Here is a 22,909-nt window from a genome sequence, read left to right on the forward strand (position 1 = left end):
CCAGGGAAGCCCTAAATATTTTTTTTAATTCTTAATTTTTTAAATAAGTCATACTTGTTGGAAATTATAAATTTTGATTCGAAGAATAATATGTTTTCATTTGAAAAGGATAACAAAAATTATTTTAAATAAATAATTGAAAATACAAAGAGCTATATTTTAAGTAATAATTATTTGGAACCAAATTAGGCCTCAGCAAACTACGGCCTATGGGTCAAATCCTGCCTACTACCTGTTGTATCGACAACATGCTAAGAATGGTGTTTGCATTTTTCAGCTGTTGAAAAAAAAGAAGAATGGTATTCTGTGACACATGAAAATTATATGAAATTCAGATTTTATTGTCTATAAATAAAGTTTTATTGGAACATAGCCACACTCATTTTTTTAATATTTTGTTTATGGATGCTTTCACATTACAGTGGTAGGATTGAGTATCTGAGCAGACTATATGCCCATAGAATCCAAAACATTTATTATCTAATTCTTTACGAAAAAGGTTTGCCAACCCCTAGTCTAGATAATATTTTTTTTTTTTTTTTTTTTATTGCGGTACACGGGCCTCTTACTGTTGTGGCCTCTCCCGTTGCGCAGTACAGGCTCCGGATGCGCAGGCTCAGCGGCCATGGCTCACGGGCCCAGCCGCTCCGCGGGATGTGGGATCTTCCCAGACCAGGGCACGAACCCGTGTCCCCTGCATCGGCAAGGGGGATTCTCAACCACTGTGCCACCAGGGAAGCCCTAGATAATATTTTTAAATGGTTATCAACTAATAACTGTTAGTTGATGCTGAGACAAATAAATTTTTCTTTTTTTGAACAAATAAAAATGATATAAATTTTTTTAAATTTAAGCAAAATATAATATGCAGATGAACTGAAACAATTTTTCTGTAGTAATGGAGGATCTTCTTGAGCCCTGATTACCTAAGATGTGATCCATGTTTATACCCACATGAGATTCCTTTGTTGACACTTAGGGTATAGGAATTGATACACAGAACCAAAGAAACCCAGCACCAGCAGTTCTTTCCATGGCTTTCTAGGTAGTAGGTGGTTTATGTAAGGGTAATTATTTAAATAAAGGCTCAGTCATCTTTAATAATACCTGATAATATTTTATACTTAATGCAGTTCTTTTATCACTCATATAACCTTATTATTGTTTGAGATATCTGTTGTAGCTATTGTAATTACTCCTACTTACCATTCTTTAGATGAAGCTTGAGATCCAGAAAGGTCAAGGAATTTAACTCAGGTCACTATCTCAAATTTGTGGTAGCGCTTGTGTTAAAGCCCTCCATTCCCCTTCACTCATTGATTGCAGGTAGGAGTGTTTTAAGTATTAAGAATTTGAAAAGCAATCTAGTGATTATTCAAAAGAAAAGAGTTGGTCATTAATAGTTAAATTTTTTCCAATGGACAGATACATTAAAATTCATTTGTAAAACCTACTGATATTATTATCTTTTAAAGAACTTAAAGAGACTATACAAAATATACAAAAAGAAATAATAAGCACTTTTTCCAACTCCATTTTCAGAGAATATGATACAATTCTTCCTGTAACGGCTTTCTTTCTGGTCTCTCTGCTTCTAAACTGCTCCCTCTGTTTTATACACAGCAGGCAGAGTTGCTTTTTTCTAAAAGATCATTCAGGTTATCACTCCCATGATTACCCAGTACAGCTTTAAATCAAGTCCTTAACATGGCCTCTAAGGCCCTATGTGATTTAAACTCTGCCAGCCTCTGCAGCAGCATCTCCCTTGTTTGCACACCTGATTCTCTTTCCTCTGGTCACACTGGCCTTCTTTCTGTCACTTGAGCACATCAAGCTCAGAGCCTTTACCTTGTTTTCTGCTTGAAATACTCTTCTTTTGTTTACCGTTCAGATCTCAACTCAAATTCTCAAGAGATTTCCCTTGCTTCCTTAGCAAAGGTATCTGCTCCTCCCTACACTACTGCCAGTCACACTGTTACCTCATTTGATCATCATATTATCCCATTTTATCATCTCATCATCAGTTTGGAAATTATCTATTCATTATTTGGTTGTCTTTTTTTATACCCTCTGCAATGCAAGCTCTTTGAGAGATTATGTTATGCCTGCCTTATATATTGATGATCTCTAAGTAGAATAGATCTCTAAGTAGAACATTTAGTAGGTGCTCAGAAAATATTTGTTTATTCTCCAGAGTATTATAATATGGAAATTTACCTTTGTTATTCCTCTTAGGACTGAATTTTCTTCCTGTTTAAATGTTAGAAGGACATCTTTTTTAGTTGGGGTCATTGTGGTTTGTAAACATAAGTATTGGGATTATCCCACTCCATCCTCAGGAAAAAGACACCAATATAATAAGGTGGTTCCTTTTTATATGGATCTTCTAAAATAATTAATGATTTCTTTCCCTTATAATATTCTACATATGCTTTCAGAAACTTATTTAACTTTCTTTTATTTTTTTACTCATGATTTTCCTTTGATGCTCTTACCAGAAAAAAAATGATAATTAAAAGAAAGAACAGGAATCTTTAGACTTTTTCTAAATTAAGAGGGGCAAGGGATTTAAACATGAAGTTTACTAAACAGAAGTAACATTCAGAAGGTTGTTTTTTGTGTGTAGAGAATTTGATCAAATATTTTCTTAATCCTATTATTTTATTAAATTATGAATGCTAATGAAAATGAATACTAGTTATGACCAATTTCTGCTGTTTTGGAGTATAACTGCAGCTATATATATCTTTCAGTGTTTCTATCCCTCACTGATTCTGCTGGCCTAGATCCTTCCCTCCCTCCCAAATCCCCACTTTACTTACAGCTTTAGGCTAATTGAACAATTTAAAATCCAAAAGAACAGTAACAACAAAATATACATGAACTGGTGCTACAAACTTAGGATAACCTATAACTATAGTTACAGTTATAAGTAGGAAATAGTCTATAAATTAAAATTATCCCTTTAATTTCACATATTTAGTTTACTCTTATTTGACAGGCTATGTAAATCATTCAAAGCATAATTTTAAAATGGGTAAATAAATAGTTCCAAACTATCAGTTAAAAATTTATACAGTTTTCTGTTTACCTCTTTTTTTTTTTTTTTTCACATGCTTCTGCCTGTCTTTTTAACCTTATACTATTCAGGATTGTTCCAATAAATTTAATGGGATAAGAAAAGAATTGGCAAGAAAGGAGGTAAGACTAAATTCTTGAGGTGAATTTGTTCTTAGATACTAGGTAATGATGCAGAAAATGTATGTACACTTAAATGTTAGAGAGCTGAGCTATTAAATTTCATTTCTGTTACCATGTTTAGTATTTTTAGCACCCATTACGATAGTTATGGAATCATGTAAAAATAAATAAATGTTATTTGAATCTCCTGTCACAATTAAAATTTTTAATACTACTTTTTATTGTAACTGTAAAAGAATGATTTTTCTTTGTTAACAGATGATTAAGAAAGCCATTAATAATGTCAGAAGAATGACTTCTCATCCATCTCTTCCTTACTGTAAGTTGATAATAATTAGCCATTATTTTAAGGAATTTAAAGGAAACTTTTAGTTTCAATTGAAAGATAGTCAGCACTTAATTTTTTTTGTAGGGAATGTTTGCTAGCAAGTAAAATCACTTCAAAATTGGGTAAAAATAGAAAAAGTGATTTTCCTGAATTAATAGAGAAAGGCTAACTTAACATGTAAATTTTTAGCATTTTGACTAAATATTTCTGTTATCACATTTTATTTTTGAACATTTCTGGACTCTGCACAATGTTAAATTGTAGTTGATAATTATTGTTTTAATAATTGGATCACTCCCTTTTTTATTACATAGAACAGAACCATATCTGGGTCACTTGTAGACTCCTCATAATCAGTTTGTATTTTATTAATATTTTGTCAGTTTGTCTTTTATCAGATACACTAATATTAAGTATAGGAAATGGTTATTACTACATTCTTACATTCTAAGGCAGGATATATTTATTTTTAGTTAATCTTCCTAGGAATCTCAAAAGTTTTTCTTCCTTTAACAAAGATTTAATGGGGAATTTATTGGAAGTATTGAAGCAGAGAAAAAATAATAGAGACAACTTTAACTGGTGGGTTGGAATCAGTATTCATTTTGGCATGTGTGTATTCCAGGTTTTTTTTAAATACAATTTTTAAGTAGTGCCCTTCATCAAATTGTCCTACTACACAGTAACAAAAATAGTGAAAATAGTGCATGTTAATTAAAAGGTACTCATGTCCTTCCAATTTAATAACCTATAAAAAAATTGTACCACCTTTTTTATGAGAGATGTTTTGATAAAATAGGAGTGGCAAAAGCAGTGTTCTTTTCTACCTAATTATAATAAGTGCTATAAGCATCTATTATCAAAGTTATATACCAATGTTTAATAAAAGGGTTGAAGAGAACCATATATTTAAGATGAAGAGGGTAACTTCTGTTACTTATGCTAGAGGTATAAAATAATATTGAAAATTAGCCTGTTTCCACTACATCAAATTTATTCAACACTAGAAGTATATGTTTTCTATCCACAAGTCTAATGTAAAGTAAGAACTAAAAACAATCATGAAGCATATAGAGGAAGGAGTCAAAGATGTTTTATTTACAAAGCTTAAATAATATTAATCCTGCAGCAAGAAAATTTGGCATTGTTTAAAATCTATTCTTACTCTATACAATAGAGTTTAGAAGTTTCCTGAAATATTGAAGGGATTTCATTATTTCTGTCCCAAAGCATGTATCATGACAGGTGACTAGTTTATAAATAGGCTCTACCTCAAGCCCATAAATTTAAATAAAATAATCCCTAGCTTCAAAGGCAATTAATGGACTTATTTTCAGAGTTATTAGGTAATATCATGTAACTTCTGTCTTGCAGTAAGTACTTTCTCTGTTCAGAGAAGAACTACTGTAACTGGCAGATAAGAGACTTGAAAAATTAAATGCTAATTAAATTAATCACTGAAATTTTTTTACAGTATATTTTTTCATGTCATGAACAAGTCTCACAGATAGTAATTTAGTTCAACAATAGGCTCCTTTTACAATGCTTGGTGTCAGTTTATTTATCTTTTGTAAAAATAAAATACAGTGTGTGTGTGTGTGTGTGTGTGTGTGTGTGTGTGAAAAAAAAAAACCCAAGTTTTTTTTTTTTTTAAATACAGTTGACTTATTAAAGTGTTGTGTTCATCTCAGGTGTACAACATACTGATTCAGTATTTTTATACATTACAAAATGATCACCATGATAAGTCTAGTTACCATCTGTCACCATACAAAGTTAAGTAACTCCAAGAATTTGATTCTTTATCATAAACGTTATCTACTAAAGGCTGTTAAAACGTAACTGAGATAATTTCAAAAGGAAATACAGTTTATAGAGGTCTGATTTAATTGCTTCTGTTGTTTTGTGTGAGGATATGTTCTGTCAGATGAAAGAACACCATGTAATCATCTGTTTTTAAGATTGAGAGTATTCAAGTGAAATTTCATACAAAGGTAAATTCATGTGAATTGACTGATTCATTTCTTAGGTATTTCTTCCGTAAAGATTTTCACATTGGATTAAAAGATAAATTTGCCAAAGATTCCTGAAATAAATTTGCAATTTTTTCCCTCTTATAATGCAGATCTGACAGGAGCTCAAGATGGAAGTGTGAGAATGTTCGAATGGGGCCATTCTCAACAAATAACCTGTTTCCGATCTGGTGGCAATTCAAGAGTTACAAGAATGAGATTTAACTATCAAGGAAATAAGGTAGTATATAAAAATATAAATAGGGAAAATGGTTTGATTTCATTAAAGGTTTATGAATATTACTCATTTGGGTTTCTGAAGAGAACAGCTCAGTGAGCTAATGGTGAAGTATTAATTCATCTTACATGAATTCTTTTTAAAGAAATTCCTCTCAAAACTTAAATTCACTTGGTTCTTCCTGGAAAGACATTATATACATTTCCATTAAAATTCTCTTATATGATGCTTAAGGACCAAATGATTATAGGACCATCTTATATTACACATTTTTTATTAAATACATCTGCTTACTTTACCCTCTGGGACCTACTCAAAGTATGGTCAAGTACCAAGTAGTAAGTAACATCTGGGAGTTGATTAGAAATGCAGGTTATTGACTCTAGTCCAGACCTATCAAATCACCATCTGCATTTTAGCCAGATACTCTTGTGATTTGTACACAACATTAAAGTTTTGAGAAGCACTGCTCTAGAACAGGGTGTTAACAGACTATGGCCTAGCCACCTGTTTTGTAAATAAAGTTATATTGGAACACAGCTAACCCATTCATTATTTGTTTTCTATGATTGTTTTCCCAGTACTGCAACAGAGTTCAGGAGAACAAAGACTGTAGCTGGCAAGCCTAAAATATTTACTATATAGGCCTTTTAATAAAAGTTTGCCAACCTGGCTCTTAACAGCTTCACCTCCCGTAATCCTCCTTTCCTCAAACTGCCTCTCTCTGCTCCTCCTATCTTACTAGCACTTTAAACAACTACTGAAGGGGAAATTGGCCTGCTCTTTGTCTTCAGGGCCATGCTTCACTAAAAACATTCACACAGGCCCTAGCTGATGGTTCATCTTGCCTTTGGTTTTCTCTCAACCTCCAAACCTTCCACCCTCCTTACGTGTTACTTGTGTCATGGTGTGCTGCAACCTTTTTGCCTACCACATTTATCAGATGGCTCTTATCATTTCACAGAAGTCAGTGATAATTTTTCATGTAGTTATGAAACAAAATTGAGAGCTTATAATTTCTTAATACCAATTAGCAACATTCTTTGCTCCTTAATGGGAAATTAAGGGGATTTAATCTAAAAGCCTTTAGAATTCTACTGTACTTCCAGCTGTATAACCTATCCATACCACTTAACGTGCTCATATTTTTCTACTTTGGTTTGTCAATGTTACATTGTTCCTAACTAATCTCTGTACTTCGACCCTGTCTCTCTAATGCATTCTTCATGTTGTCAACAAAGTTATATAACAAATAGCATAGGGAATTCCCTGGTGGTTCAGTGGTTAGGATTCACGTGCTTTCAGTGCCGAGGGCGCGGGTTTGATCCCTGCTTCGGGAACTAAGATTCCACAAGCTGTGCGGTGTAGCCATAAAAGAAAAAAGAACAAATAACATAATTATATAACTACACTATAGGTGAGATCATATTGTCCTTTTCAAGAACCTGCAGCCTCCTCATTTTATCCAAAAGCCCATATTCTTTAGTGTGGCATTCAAGTCCTTCTACACTCAGAGTTATTTTATAGATTTTACACTCACTACAACCTTCTATATAGGCTATTTTAAGTCACAACAAACTTCCTTATTGTCTTCCCAAGTCTCTTTGACAGGCAGTCAGCTTACTGTTGATTCACCTTAGCCATGATGGTGCCCAAGAGCATGACACCTAAGCGTGCTATCTCCCTTAGTAGGGAAGCCTACTGGAGTAATTGGAACAGATACCTCATACTACAGTATATCACAGTAATGCTGATCATTTTGTCAAAAGTCATTGGACATTGCAGAAAAACCAAGAGGCTAAAAGGGAGCATTTAGCAGAAAAAAATGACCTGTGAGGAATAATTCCTTGGATTTAGGAAGATCCTACATTGTAAAACAAGAACGGGATTTTATGAACCAAAGGCAGTAGAACAGTAAAGAATTTTTAGAAGTTAAAAACATATGATTCCCCAAAATTAGGAGTAGAGGAACTACTGATTACAAGGGCTAAATAGCAGAATGGAAGTATTTGAAAATCAGGTTTGTGACTGGGAGGTACAAATTTGGAATTTATTCCATGGTGAAAATAATCCAAGAAGTAAATAGAGACTAGACCCAGGATTTATAAAAGAAATTTAAAAGATATATCAGAAGAAGAAAAAAGGTGATGGAAGAGAAACATTATATTAAAAGGAATAATAAAATAAAAATTTCCCCAAAGCAAAACATGGAATTTTAGAAAAAGAAGCGCCTACCAAGTACTAAGCAGAAGTATTGAGAAACGGCACATGCCTAGACACAGCCTGATTATTTGATTTTTGTTTTTTTTAACTGAAGGATAAAGAGAGCTTCTAGAAAGGAGTAGGGGTAAAAATGATTGCTTACAACCTCTCTACCCCCCTATCTAAAATTAATGGCATTGGCCTCCTCAAAAATAGAGGTTACAAATAGACAATAGAACAGTATTCACAGAATTCTGATGGATAAGGAATGGGGTTGATGTCTATCCAAACTGTCATTTATATTTGGTGGCAAAATAAACACATTTTTAAGTATGCAGAGAATAAGCACATTCCATATACCCTTTCTGAAGAACGTACCTAAACCTACTCTAGAAAACATAGGATAAACCACAGAAAGGATAAACATCAGAAAAATATCTGTAACAAAAATAGTAAACAATGGATTAATATTCCTACTATTAGTCCTATCAGTCAGTTTTGTAAGAAGACAATGAAAAAGAAGACAAAGAATGAACAATTTACCAAAAGAACAAAAAACAAAACCCTATGCATGGCCAATAACCCTCACTAATAACTGAAGAAATGCACATTAAAATGAGACTTTATTTCTGATAATCAACAAATATAATTTTGTAGTACGCAGTGTTGACTAATGTGTAAGAAAAATGGGTGTGTAAATTGATATTACCACTTAGGATTTAATTTTGGCTTCACCTACCAATTTTAAATGATGCCCTTTGACAGAGCTTTTTCTTTTCTAGATGTCTGTCCTATATAAATACTCAGAGGTGTATATGCAAGAATGTTCAAAACAGTACTTTTTATTATAGGAAAAATTGGAAATTCTATAAGGAAAAGCTTTAAAAAGTTACAATGCAACTATATAGTGTAATACTGCACAGCACAAGAATGAGGTAGATTTATAGATACCAATGTGAAAAAATGGCTATAATAAGTAAAAAATGTAACTGTAGAACTGTATATTATCGTCATAATTTTTAAAAAACCTTGTATCCTTGTATGTATGAATGTTTGAATATTCATAGAACAAATCTGAAAGGGAACACTATCAAATTGTTAATAGTTGTTATATCTGTAGATGGGAGAGGGCAGGAGTCCGAATTAGACATTTATTTTAAGATCTGTATCATATACTCCCTTACTGGATTATTTTGTCATCTTTCCAGTCAAAATGCTCTGAGTTTCCATAGTGGAATTATTTTACTGTGATAAACTTTGTTTCATTTTCTGCTGTTGTTTACATGTTTTTCTTGTTGTATATCTCTGGAAGTCCTTACTTTGTCTTTTTTAAGATGAACAGTTTTTTTATCTTATATACGCTAAAACTTTGTCACATGGCTTAATGTGTAAATCCAGTATTCTATTTTTGGAGTATTTACAGAGAATATACAGACTGTGCTGTCGGTTAGTATAATAAATTGAGTGTCTGATGTTAGTTTCCTTTATATCCACCCTGGAATTTTTTACAGCAATAGCTAAATGTTTTTCTGGACTAGATCCATGCATAGGTGAAGTGAAAAGTCAAGCAACTTATCAGTCAAATGTTTAAGAGTTAAAATATGAGATTCACAGTGAGGGTAAGGGTAAATAATGTGCTTTTTTATTTGTATTAAATACTTTTAAATATTTTTTTTCTCTAAGTTTGGAATAGTTGATGCTGATGGATATTTAAGTTTGTATCAAACAAACTGGAAATGTTGTCCAGTTACTGGAAGTATGCCTAAGCCATACCTGGTAAGCCAAGAATTCCTACCTTTAAAATTTTTTGAATTTTTATTTTAAAGAAACCAAGAATATATACTTGCAAGAAATATCAAAGCCAAAATATAAAATCTGTCTAGTCCTGTGTATTCAATCACTTTACTATAAGTTTCTGTCCTTGTATTGTGTTGAAAATCACACTGTGAGGTATAAAAATCCTTAGTCTCTGGTAACTTGGAGAATAAACCTGTATGAAAGTACCTGTTTCTGATGGCAAGGGGAGATCAGATGTGTGGTTACTCAGAGGCAGGGGTGGAGAGGGGAAATTGGATGGAGGCAGTCAGAAGGTACAAACTTCCAGGTAAAAGGTAAGTAAGTACTGGGTATGTAATGTACAACATGATTAACATAATTAACACGGCTACATGTTATATATGAAAGTTGTTAAGAGAGTAAATTCTAAGCATTTTCAGAATAAGGAAAAATATTTTTTCTTTCATTTTATATCTATGTGAGGTGATGGATGTTACTAAACTTATTTCATGATGTATGTAAGCCAGAACATTATGCTGTACTCCTTATTTAAACTTATGCAGTGCTGCATGTTAATCATTTCTCAAAACTGAAAGGAAGAAAAAAAAAAGAAAACATAAGAAAAGTAAAAAAATCTCACCAGAAAATGTAAATAAATAATAAAGCTCGTGGATTAGTCACTCGATAAAGACCAAAGTAGTAAAATTAATTAAAAATGCAATGATTAGTCAAGGGATAAATAAAATAAAAAGATGTTAAAAAAAAAAGAAACCTATATAGAACCAACATGGTAACTCTGGAGACCCATGAGTTACTCAAGCCCTTTTCTAGCCTCACTAAATGGCAGTGGCTATGATACCTAAAAAGAATGATCAACAGACCAGTGCATTTGGTTGTTTTTCTGCAGTTATTATCCCTTATGAACAAAGTAGAAAGGGTATCCTATAGCTGGTGCTATTTTCTTGCCCATCTCTTAAAAAAAAAAAAAGATGCATCTCTATTCAGGACCACACAGGTTCAGTGAACCTTGTGCAGCTTCATAGAACACTGAATTTATATTTGATGGATTCTTTAGTGAAGCCCTTTATAAGACTAAGTAATATCTATCAAGAAAAAAATTAAGAATATGGGTTAAAATTCCAGTAATTCATCCAAGGTTAAATGCTAGAATAAAGTACTGGTCTAAGTGAAAGCAAGCAAGGGAGTGTTGGTGAGGGTACCTTGAAAGAATATTTATTTTTCCTCATATTTTCATTCAGGCAGCAGATTAAATGTACAGGTGGGCCTTGAACAACACAGGGGTTAGGGACACTGGACACCTCACCCCCCCAAGTTGAAAATCTGCATATAACTTTGCAGTCACTCCTCCATATCCATGGTCCTGCATCCACAGATTCAACTAACCTTGGATCATGTAGTACTGTAGTATGTATTTATTGAAAAAAATCTGTGTATCAGTGGACCCATGCAGTTCAAACCTGTGTCGTTCAAGGGTCAACTGTACAGGTTTATGTTTCTTAGGGGACTGCCTTTGTTTTAAAACTTCTAAAAAGACAAATTGGATTAAAAATGAACATTATTTGCTTTTGGGAATTAAAGTAGATTTTGTTTTAAAGACATATCATCTAGCCCAGCTGCAGTGGTGGTTGGGGGCAATGGGGAAGTGACTCACAGGAAAACTTTTTCATATGATGATTTTGACATATTATAAATTTTATTTTTTATTGAAGAGAAACATCTGAACAGACATAACTTGGAAGCCTTTATAACTGACTAAACCTCTTATAGTAGTTTGTTATTGTTTGATGGAATATTGAGAAACATTGTAAATTTTCTAATTTGTTGACTATTAGTAATATGTTTTTATTCACATATTTGAAAAAGTATTTGAAAGCTTAAATATTTCTGAAAATAAATAATTCAGTCTGAGATCATCTAAAATGCTAGTTTTTGTTTTCTGAGACAAAAATTTTCACAAGTATTCTAAGAAAAATGTTTGAACTTAACTTCTTTTGTTTCCCTTTGAACTTTTGGTTGAACAAAAGCGGAGGCCATAAAAGGTCATAACGTATGCATCTTATTTAAATGGTTCAGGGAAAGTTTGTGTGTGTGTGTGTGTGTGTGTGTGTGTGTGTGTGTGTGAAAGAGAAGAAAAGGCAAAACAAATGTGCCAAAATGGTAAACATTGGTGAATCGGGGTAAAGGGTATATGAGAGTTCTCTATTACTCTTGCAACTTTTCTAAAATCTGTGGGGGAAAGAACACAAGGATTTAAGCAAGCCACAAATTACATGATCGTTTTTTGATTAATACATCTACCTGCTTATAAAATTGTTTGTGACAGCAATAAACATGTGTTGTTTATAACCATTCCAGACTTGGCAGTGTCATAACAAAACAGCCAATGATTTTGTCTTCGTTAGTTCCTCCTCTCTGATAGCTACAGCTGGTCTTTCAACTGACAATAGGTAAGAGATTATAACTGAAATTGAAGTCTGTGTATGTATAGCTAAGCTTTATTTTTTAATTGCTTAATGTCCTTATATCTCAATAATGTCATAATTACACCTTTAAATATTTTTATTTAAAGAGACTTGTTTCTTAGAGCTTTTTTAGTGTTTTAATTGTAAAGCTAAGGAAATTCTGGTGACATTAAAGACAAAGTCCCTTCCTTCTGGATTTTTAGTATTCTAACGTTAAGACTTTAGTATAGGATAAAAGAATTTGATTGTTGGTAGAGTTTTTCTCCATATTATTTGCTATGTGTTAAGAAAGCTTGAGGCCAAAAAAAAAAAAGAATATTATTTATTGGCCGTGCTACTTAGTTAAACTCTTGCCACAGCTTTATTATATCGCATTATCAATGTTTCACAGTAAGAACACAAGAAGCTGAGTTGTATAATAACTAGTAAGTGACAGCCCATCCCCATCTCCCCAAATAGCTTAAATATGCAAAAAAAAGTCTCCTCCCTCCATGTCCAGGCACACTTTTTACTTCCCTCCTACACCTGAGTTCTGTGATTAAGGCCTTCTGAGGTTGCTGAGCTTTTGTGTTTGTCCTGAGGCCTCACTTTACACTCAAAGTGGGAATTTTAGGAATATGGAGTTTTCAGCCCATTTTTCATAGAAATTCTTATACACATCTGTGCCTCCTTTGTAACTCACAGAATGGAGTAGAAGCTGCTCCCTTTTGTAGTAGGAATAAGTTTTCTCTGTACTCAAGAAAATTCGGTGTGTCCTGCTACTTATGTATGTGAGTCGAACTATTAGATTAGAAAATCAGTGAATACAAGAAGTGGTTTCCATATTCAGACTTCATATAGTACTCCTTGTAATTACATGTTAATCTAAAGTTATTCAGTTTGGGAAGCTATTAGTTTTTTAAATTTTTGTCTAAAAATTAATCATACATAAATATATTGGTTACTTGTATTCGATGCTTTATAAATTTAAGAACTTTCTGTGTGAGCAAGGTTCAAGCGAGCTATAATGAGACATATTGCTTTTTTTCATTGAAGTATACTTGATTTACAACATTATATTAGTTACAGGTATACAGCATGGTGATTCAGTATTTTTGCAGATTATACTTCATTATAGGTTATTACAAGATAATTGTTACAATTCCCTATGCTATACAGTATATCCTTGTTGCTTATCTATTTTATATATAGTAGTTTTTATCTATTAATTCCTAATTCCTAATATGTCACTCACCCGTCTTCCCCTCTTTGGTAACCACAAGTTTGTTTCTATATCTGTGAGTCTATTTCTGTTTTGTATATACAGTCATTTGTCTCTGTTTTTAGATTCCACATGTAAGTTATATTATATAGTATTTGTCTTTTTCTGTCTGATTTATTTCACTTAGCATGATATTCTCTAGGTCCATCTACATTGCTGCAAATGGCAGTATTTCATTCTTTTTCATGGCTGAGTAGTATTTTAGTGTGTGTGTGTGTGTGTGTGTGTGTGTGTGTGTGTGTGACATCTTAATCCAGTCATCTGTTGATGGGCTCTTGGGTTGCTTCCATGTCTTGGCTATTGTAAATAGTGCTGCTGTGAACATTTGGATGCATGTATCTTTTTAAATTAGTATTTTCATTTTTTCCAGATATGTACCCAAGGAGTAGAATTGCTGGATCATATGGTAGTTCTATTTTTAGTTTTTTGAGGAACCTCCATACTGTTTTCCACAGTGGTTGCACCAATCTACATTTCCACCAACAGTGTACAAGGGTTCCATTTTCTCTACACTTGTCTCCAGCATTTATTGTTTGTAGATTTTTTTGATGATGGCCATTCTGACTGGTGTGAGGTGATAACTCATTGTTGTTTTGATTTGCATTTCTCTAATAGTGAGTGATGTTGAGAATCTTTTCATGTGCCTGTTGGGCATCTGTATGTCTTCCTTGGGAAATTGTCTATTCAGATCTTCTGCCCATTTTTTTATTGAGTTTTTTTTTATATTGAGTTGTATGAACTGTATGTATATTTTAGGTTTTAACCGCTTGTCAATCATCATTTGCAAATATTTTCTCCCATTCAGTAGGTTGTCTTTTCGTTTTGTTGATGATTTCCTTTGCTGTGCAAAAGCTTTATGTTTAATTAGGTCCCATTTGTTTATTTCTGCTTTTATTTCTTTTGCCTTAGGAGACTGATCTAAGAAAATATTGCTACAATTTTTGTCAAAGAGTGTATTGCCTATGTTCTCTTCTAGGAGGTTTATGGTTTTCCATTCTTACATTTAGGTCTTTAAACCATTTTGAGTTTATTTTTGTATATGGTGAACAGAAATGTTCTAATCTCATTATTTTATATGTGGCTGTCAAGTTTTTCCACCACCACTTGTTGAAGAGTCTGTCCTTTCTCCATTGTATATTCTTGCCATCTTTGTCATAGATTAACTGACCATAAATGCTTGGGTTTATTTCTGGGGTCTCTGTTCTGTTCCATTGATCTATGTGTCTGTTCTTGTGGCAGTACCACACTGTTTTGATTACTGTAGCTATGTAGTATAGTCTGAAGTCAGGGAGTGTGATTCTTCCAGCTCTATTCTTTTTTCTCAACATTGCTTTGGCAATTCAGGGTCTTTTGTGATTCCGTGTTGAGTTTTAGGATTATTTTGTTCTAGTTCTGTGAAAAATGCCATGGGTATTTTGATGGCGATTGCATTAAATCTGTAGATTGCTTTGAGTAGTGTGGCCAATTTAACAATATTAATCTTCCAGTCTGACAGCACAAGATACCTTTCCATTTCTTTGTATTATCTTCAGTTTCCTTAATCAGTGTTTTATATTTCAGAGTATAGGTCTTTCACCTCCTTGGTTAAGTTTATTCCTAGGTATTTATTCTCATTGATGTGATCTTAAACAGGTTGTGTTTTACTTTCTTTTTCTCATATTTCATTATTAGTGTATAAAAATGCAGATTTTTAAAATATTGATCTTGTATCCTGCACCCTTGCTGAATTCATTTATTAGTTCTAAATTTGGGGGGTGAAGACTTCAGGGTTTTCTATCCAAAGTATCATGTCATCTGCAAATAGTGACAGTTTTACTTCTTCCCTTCCAATTTGTTTTTTTTTTAATTTAAAAAAAATTATTTGTTTACTTTGGCTTCACCGAGTCTTAGCTGCAGCATGCGGGATCTTTATTTGCGGCATGTGGACTTCTTAGTTGCGTCATGCAGACTTCTTAGTTGTGGCATGCGGGATCTTTATTTGCGGCATGTGGACTTCTTAGTTGCGGCATGTGGACTCTTAGTTGCGGCATGTGTGCACTATCTAGTTCCCTGACCAGAGATCAAACCCAGGCCCCCTACATTGAGAACATGGAGTCTTACCCACTGGACCAACAGGGAAGTCCCCTTCTCTTCCAATTTGGATACCTTTTATTTCTTTTTCTTGTCTGATTGCTGTGGCTAGGACTTCCAGTACCATGTTGAATAAAGTGGAGAGAGTGGACATCCTTGTCTTGTTTCTGAATTTAGTGGGCAGGCTTTCAGCTTTTCACTGTTGAGTATGATGTTGGCTGTGGATTTGTCTTAAATGACCTTCATTATGTTGAGGAATGTTCTCTCTATACACACTTTGATGAAAGTTTTTATCATGAATGGACATCTCAGTAGACAGTTTTTTTGTGTATTTTGAGATGATCATATGATTTTTATCTTTCCTTTTGTTAATGTGATGTATTACATTTATTGATTTGCAAATGTTGAACTATCCTTGTGACCCCAGAATAAATCCAACTTGATCATGGTGTATGATGCTTTTTATGTATTGTTGGATTCAGTTTGCTAATATATTTTGTTGAGGATTTTTGTATTTGTAGTTATCAAAGATATTGGCCTGTAATTTTCTTTTTTTGTAGTGTCTTTGTTTGGTTTTGGTATCAGGGTAATGGTGGCCTTGTAGAATGAATTTGGGAGTGTTCCCTCCTCTTCAGTTTTTTTGGAATGGTTTAAGAAGGATAAGTGTTTGTTCTTCATATGTTTCGTAGAATTCCCCTGTCTGGTCCTGGACTTTTGTTTCCTGACAGTTGGGTTTTGATGGTTTTTTTTTTCCCTTACAGATTCATTTTCGTTTCTTGTGATCAGTCTGTTCAAACTTTCTGTTTCTTCTTGACTCATTCTTGGCAGGCTGTATGTTTCTAGAAAATTGTCCATTTCTCCTAGGTTGTCCAATTTGTTGGCATATAACTGTTAATAGTATTATAGTTCTTTGTATCTCTTTCGTATCGGTTGTTATTTCTCCTCTTTCACTTTTTATTTTGTTTATTTGGGTCTTCTCTCTTCTTCTTGATGCGCTGGATAAAGGTTTGTCAATTTTGTTTTCTTTTCAAAAAATCAGCTCTTGCTTTCATTGATTGTTTTTGTTTTTTTTTTTTAAATCTCTATTTTGTTTATTTCCTCTCTGATCTTAATTATTTTCTTCCTTCTGCTGACTTTGGGCTTTGTTTGTTCTTTTTCTAATTCTTTTAGGTGGTAAGTGGTAGGCTGTGTTGTTTATTTGAGAAGGCCTGTATTGCTATGAACTTCTCTCTTAGAATTGCTTTTGCTTCATCCCATAGATTTTGGGTTGTTCTGTTTCCATTTACAATTGTCTCAAGATCTTTTTTGACTTCCTCTTTGATTTTGTCATTGACCCATTGGTTTTTTAGTAGCATGTTGTTTAGTCTCCATGTGTTTGGGGTTTTTTTCCATTCTTCTTTCTGGAGTTAATTTTTAGCTTCATACTATTGTGGTCAGAAAAAAATGCTTGATACAATTTCTATGCTCTTAAATTTGTTGAGGCTTATTTTGTGACCTAGTATGTAATATGTTCTGGAGAACATTCCATGTGTGCTTGAAAAGAATGTGCATTCTGCTGTTTTGGGGTGTAATATTCTGTACATATCATTTAAGTTCAGCTGGTCTATTGTGTCACTTAACACCACTATTACCTTACTTTCTCTCTGGATGATCTGTTCATTGATGTTGGGGGGGGTGTTAAAATCCCCTGCTATTACTGTATTATTGTCTATTTCTCCCTTTATGTCTATTAGTATTTGCTTTATATATTTAGGTGCTCCTGTATTGGGTGCATATATGTTAACAAGTATAATATTCTTTCTGTGTTGATATCTTTATCATTGTATAATGTGAGACATATTTATTTTTATTCTGTTAACTTCTTATGTCATTCAATAATCTTTTTTTTTTTCCAGAAACATATGTTTGTGGGACACTCTTGTAGCACCTGCCAACAGTTTAGTCCATGGTAAGTTTTGAAAGCATTTTATGAATCACAAACTAATAAAGTAAAAGTGATTTTTAAATGGATTTTTTTTTTTTAATGACACACTTAGTAGCCTGTGAGGTTTATTTTTGACCATGGTGGCAAAGTTTAAAAGAAGAAAAAATGCTGTATATGTACTTAACTCTTCACCGTACTTTAATGAAGGACAGTGGAACATAGATAATATAAAAATCATTTGTTTTTGCTTTGAATCTGATAGCACAGGTCCGAACATCAGTTACAGTATTATATCCCCTCACACCACTCTTACTCAACTTTGTACTTGAAGTTCTAAATAAAGCAATAAGACAAGAAAAGGAAGTAAAAGTTATCCATATTGGAAGGGAAGAAATAAAACTGTTTATGCACAGATTACATGATGGTGTAGAAAATCCCAAAGAATACAGAAAAAAAACTGCTGGAACTGATGTGTAAGCACAGTAATGTCACAGGATACCAGGTCATTATACTAAAATTAGTTGCATTCCTTTATCAACAATGAACAATTGGAATTTGAAATTAAAAAAAAATATTACCATTTAAAATAGCACCCAAAATAATGAAATACTGAAGCATAAATCGAAATATGTATAGCATCTGTTGGGAAAAGCTACAAAAAAAGTAAAAGAAAAAAAGATCTAAATAAATTTTCATCATGTTCACAGATTGTAAAACTTGATATTGTTAGGATGTTACTTCCTCACAACTTTATAGATTCAGTGGAATTCTAATTAAACCCCCAGCAATCTGTTTTGTATATATCAACAAACTGGTTCTAAAGTTTATGTAGAGAGGCAAGAGACCTAGAATAATGCATACTGAATAAAAACAAACTTGGAGAACTCACATTACCTGATTTCAGGACTCACTATAAAGCTACAGTAATCAAGCCATTGTGGTACTGGCTGAAGAATAGACACAGATTAGAGAGCCCAGAAATAGACCCACACATAAATAGTAGACTCATTGCTAATAATGGCACAAAGATAATTCAGTGGAAACAGATAGTCTTTCAACAAAAAGTGCTAATAACAATTGGGTGCTTATATGTGGAATAATGAACATAGGTACAAACCTTACCCCTTTCACAAAAATTTACTCAAAATGACTCATGTAAAACATGTAAAAAGAAAACTGTAATACTTCTAGAAGGAAATATAGGAGAAAATCTTGGTGACCTCGGGTTTGGTAATGAGATTTAGATACAACACCAAAAGCACAATCTATTAAAGAAATGATATATTCAAGATTTTTTAAAATTACCGTTTTTCTCAATAGCAAATAAGCATATAAAAGATGCTCAACATCAGTAGTCATCAGGGAAATGCAAACTAAATTCACCATAATTTATCATACTACTCTGTATACTGAAATGGCAAAAATTAAAGGTTCTAGACTACCAAGTGTTGGTGAGGATATGGAGAAACTGGAACCCTCATGATTTGCTGATAAAAGTATAAAACAGTACAACTGCTTTGGAAAACTGTTTAGCAATTTCTTAGTGAAGTTAAACATGCATGTAGCGTGACCCAGCAGTATATAGTTTTACATATGTATCCAAGAAAAATGAAAACACATGTCCACAAATAGACTGGTATTAGGAATGTTCTTAGCAGCTTTATTTATAGTAGCCAAAAACTGGAAACAACACAAATGTCCAACAGGATAACGTGGTATATTTATGTAATAGAATACTATTCAGAATTTAAAAGCATGACCTACTGATACGTGAGACACATCTAAAATGTTATGTTAAAGAAAAAGAAGCAGGCACAAAAGAATATATACTATAAAATTCCATTTATGTGAAGTTCAAGAATTGGCGAAACCAATTGGATAGAAGTCAGGATAGCGATTGCCTTTGAGGGAGAGGCATGAGGGAACTTTCTGGGATGATGAAAACAGCTGTGTTAAAAGCCGTATTTGGTACAGGGCTAATTTTGCCCCTCTATTGAGGCAGTACCCTTCTCAGTACTCTATACGATGCCTTGTGAATTATGAGGGTTTTTTCCCAGTATGGCTGGTGGAAATAGGAACCCAGATCAACTTGGGTTCCCCTTTCTTATGCCATGGCCAGAAAATACTCTATAGGCAATAAGCTGGGGCAGTTATGTTGGTCACCCAGTTTGTTTCCCATTTTGCAAAGATCATTCTTCATTACTTAGTGACCGGTGTCTCAAACCATTGTTTCCTATATATCATTTGATATTTTAATTGTTTTAGGCAGGATGGCAAATCTAATCTATCATTCTACCTTGGCTGGCCAAAAGCCAGAAGTCTGTTTCTTATACTATTAAATAGTTTTTACTTTTTTTTTTCCAGCTTTTACTTGTCATGATAGTGGAGCCACTGTTTTAGCATATGCTCCAAAACATCAGCTACTAATATCAGGTGGCAGAAAAGGCTATACATGTGTTTTTGACCTTCGGCAACGACAGCAGAGGCAGCTTTTCCAGAGCCATGATTCTCCTGTTAAAGCCATTGCTATTGATCCAACTGAAGAGTACTTTGTTACAGGATCTGCTGAGGGCAACATAAAGGTAAATACAGTAATGCCACAATATCTATTACAATATGAAAAGAAATCTTTAGAAACCTTAGATCTTTAATCATATTGATGACACCAGTCTCTTTAAATAATAGAAATATTAATTCCTTTGTAGTCAACAAGGTTAATTGCTATTTAATAAATCTTTTAATGAATGAAATAAAATAATATTTAACTTGAAAAATGCCTGTTTTTCAGTTGTTTTCAAATATGCTTAACTAATGCACGCGAAAGAACTGGATTTTCCATGGATATGAACATATTTCAGACATTAGAATTAGTCTTGACTCCATATTCAGAGTTACTGAATTCAGTTTCAGGGGCTGTGAGATATACTGACATTTTCCCTTATCCCAAATTTCTCCCCATTTTGTCATTCATAGTATCAGCATCCAACAACTCAGTGCCTGATTCAAGAATTCTGATGTACCTGGATAAGCTCTACCTGTAACAGTCCTTCTCAAACTCCACTGTGCTTCAAACTTAGAAGTTTGAATGTTAAGCACCTTGTTAAAAATGCATCCCACTCCACAAATACTGTTATTAGGTCCTATCCCAAAAATACCCATCTGGTAAGTCCAAGGCTCAGGAATGTGCATTTTTGGAACACAGAAATAGTGGTTTTGATGGCAGGTTCTCTGGCTACACTCAGAAGGATCTGCAGGGATAAGACTAGTCCCTACGTTACTCTAGTGGTCAGCAACCCACTGGAGGAGTCTAGTTTCTTAGAATCCATTAATTTAAGTGCTACTGAGTACTTAGTACAGGTAAGTTGGACTGCTTTGTTAGAACTTCCATATTGTTTTCATAATTCTCAGCCAGAAGAAATTGAAGAATTTCAAAAAGGTTTTTCTTAAATATATACACCAGCTTCCATACAGAATTCTTTTTTTTTTTCCAGTTTGAAGCTAGTTTCTTATTTAAACTGCCCTCAGTTTAGAATAAGTCATACTATATTTTAGATTAGTTATTTAGATTAGTTTGTACTTTCATTCTGAGGTTTATTATTTAATTAAGTTATAAGATTTCATAGTATACCAGGTAGTATTCAGGACTTACAATTTAACAATCATGTCTAGAGTAATATGAATTAATGAATTTCTTAGGGAAAAGAAAGAAATATTTTTTTTAAATGTGATGTCAAAACATCAGAAAGTTGTAATAATTCATCTTGCAGCTGGAATATAGTTTTGACTGGTCTGAAGGCCTCTAGGTGTTTGGTATTTTTCTCTTTCCAGCAGTTCTGATCCCCTGGTGGGTACTGTATATTATGGGGAAAGAATTACCCCACTATACAACTACACAACAGAAACTTCGCTGAGAGATAGGAAATCTTGATTGTAGTTCCTATAACATTACAAGTTTCTGTTGCATTGTACACCTAACCTCCTTGTACCTAAGTTTTCTCGTCTCCAACGAACGGTTTAAAGTACCTCCTCTCTTACTGGATTGATTTTTGAAGAATGTGATAATATCAAAGAGCTTTGGAAAATTGTAACACCATATACAGAATCAAAATGTTATGACTGTAAGCCTACACAGATTTTTCTCCATTTTTGTTTTAGAAATTCCTTATTTGTGCAGGAAAACAGACGTGAATCTTTTGTTTGGATTTTTATGGTAATCGTCAACCCCAATTTTTATTTTGTTCTTATATATTTCAGATTTGGAGTCTCTCTACCTTTAGTCTTCTCCACACTTTTATCAATGAACATGCTCGGCAATCCATTTTCAGAAATATTGGAACTGGAGTGATGCAAATTGAGACAGGGCCTGCAAATCACATTTTTTCATGTGGAGCTGATGGAACAATGAAAATGAGAATACTGCCAGATCAGTTTAGCCCATTAAATGAAGTGTTGAAAAATGATGTGAAATTCATGCTGTAACATTTTAACGATAAGATGTATAATTTATTACCTATTCCATGAAGTGGCCAACACATATGATGTACAGTGATCAGTCTCTATGCCACAGATAAGCTAATGCTTTCTTGTTTTCATATTTATTTTATGGAGCTTTGCCCTTGATGCACTGATGCCTTAAAAATTAATAAGGTCATTCAAAATTAGACTACATTGCCTAAAGTAGAATGTATAAGTAATGCTGTAATAATACATATTTATAGTGTAGTGAGTATATCATAGTGTTAAAGGAGTTTTGTTTTCTTGTTGTTGATAAATTCTTCTGCAGATATCTCTGCATGAATTTGTTTCACAGTAAAAATACCCTTTATGTAAAGGCAGTTGCACATCAGTCATCACTTAATTCACCACACTCTCACTGCCTTTTTCAAACTTACACATCTCACACTCCTCTCTTAATTAATGATAGATTGATATTTGGGTAAGAATCAAAAAATAGTGAACATCTCCATTAACACTGTCTTTGGGACTTTAGTGACAGGTGAGCCAAATGCCTCGTTACATAAAGTTTTCATCAGTTTCCCCTCTGGACCCCAAGTTGTGTGTGTGTGGTCGTGTATATATATGTAATGTATCTTATACATCTTATTTGAACTTTGTGTGTGTGTGTGTATATGTGTATATATGTGTGTGTGTGTGTGTGTGTATATATATATATATATATATATATATATATATGAAAACTACAAGTCTTTTCATTTGTTTTTGTGCCATAACAACTACTGCCACCAGAATAACAACTTTTTCTGCAACTGTTTTTTTCACCTTTTTTTTTTTTAATTTTTGAATTCCCATCCTAATTTTCAAATAAATTTCAGGAAAACTTCCAAGATTATTATTTTAAAGATTACATTGAGTCAGATAAGACTTAGCAGGCAATAATGATTCTGTGTTGGCAT

The 22,909-nt window shown here is 33.2% G+C and overlaps 1 protein-coding gene across 5 annotated transcripts in view; it reads left to right on the plus strand.

Moving 5' to 3' along the window:
* The window catches only part of DMXL1 (Dmx like 1), a 128,509-nt gene extending 106,535 nt beyond the window's left edge, over positions 1 to 21,974 (plus strand). For all 5 annotated transcript variants that reach the window (XM_065874433.1, XM_065874434.1, XM_065874435.1 and 2 more), the window contains 7 exons: positions 3,460 to 3,520; positions 5,655 to 5,782; positions 9,665 to 9,757; positions 12,134 to 12,225; positions 17,467 to 17,519; positions 19,860 to 20,077; positions 21,750 to 21,974. In XM_065874433.1, coding sequence (XP_065730505.1) covers positions 3,460 to 3,520; positions 5,655 to 5,782; positions 9,665 to 9,757; positions 12,134 to 12,225; positions 17,467 to 17,519; positions 19,860 to 20,077; positions 21,750 to 21,974 — 870 coding nt within the window. The remainder of the gene's footprint in view (positions 1 to 3,459; positions 3,521 to 5,654; positions 5,783 to 9,664; positions 9,758 to 12,133; positions 12,226 to 17,466; positions 17,520 to 19,859; positions 20,078 to 21,749) is intronic.
* The last annotated feature ends 935 nt before the right edge of the window (positions 21,975 to 22,909 follow it).

The sequence above is a fragment of the Phocoena phocoena genome, chromosome 3, assembly GCF_963924675.1.
Source record: "Phocoena phocoena chromosome 3, mPhoPho1.1, whole genome shotgun sequence".
NCBI lineage: Eukaryota > Metazoa > Chordata > Mammalia > Artiodactyla > Phocoenidae > Phocoena > Phocoena phocoena.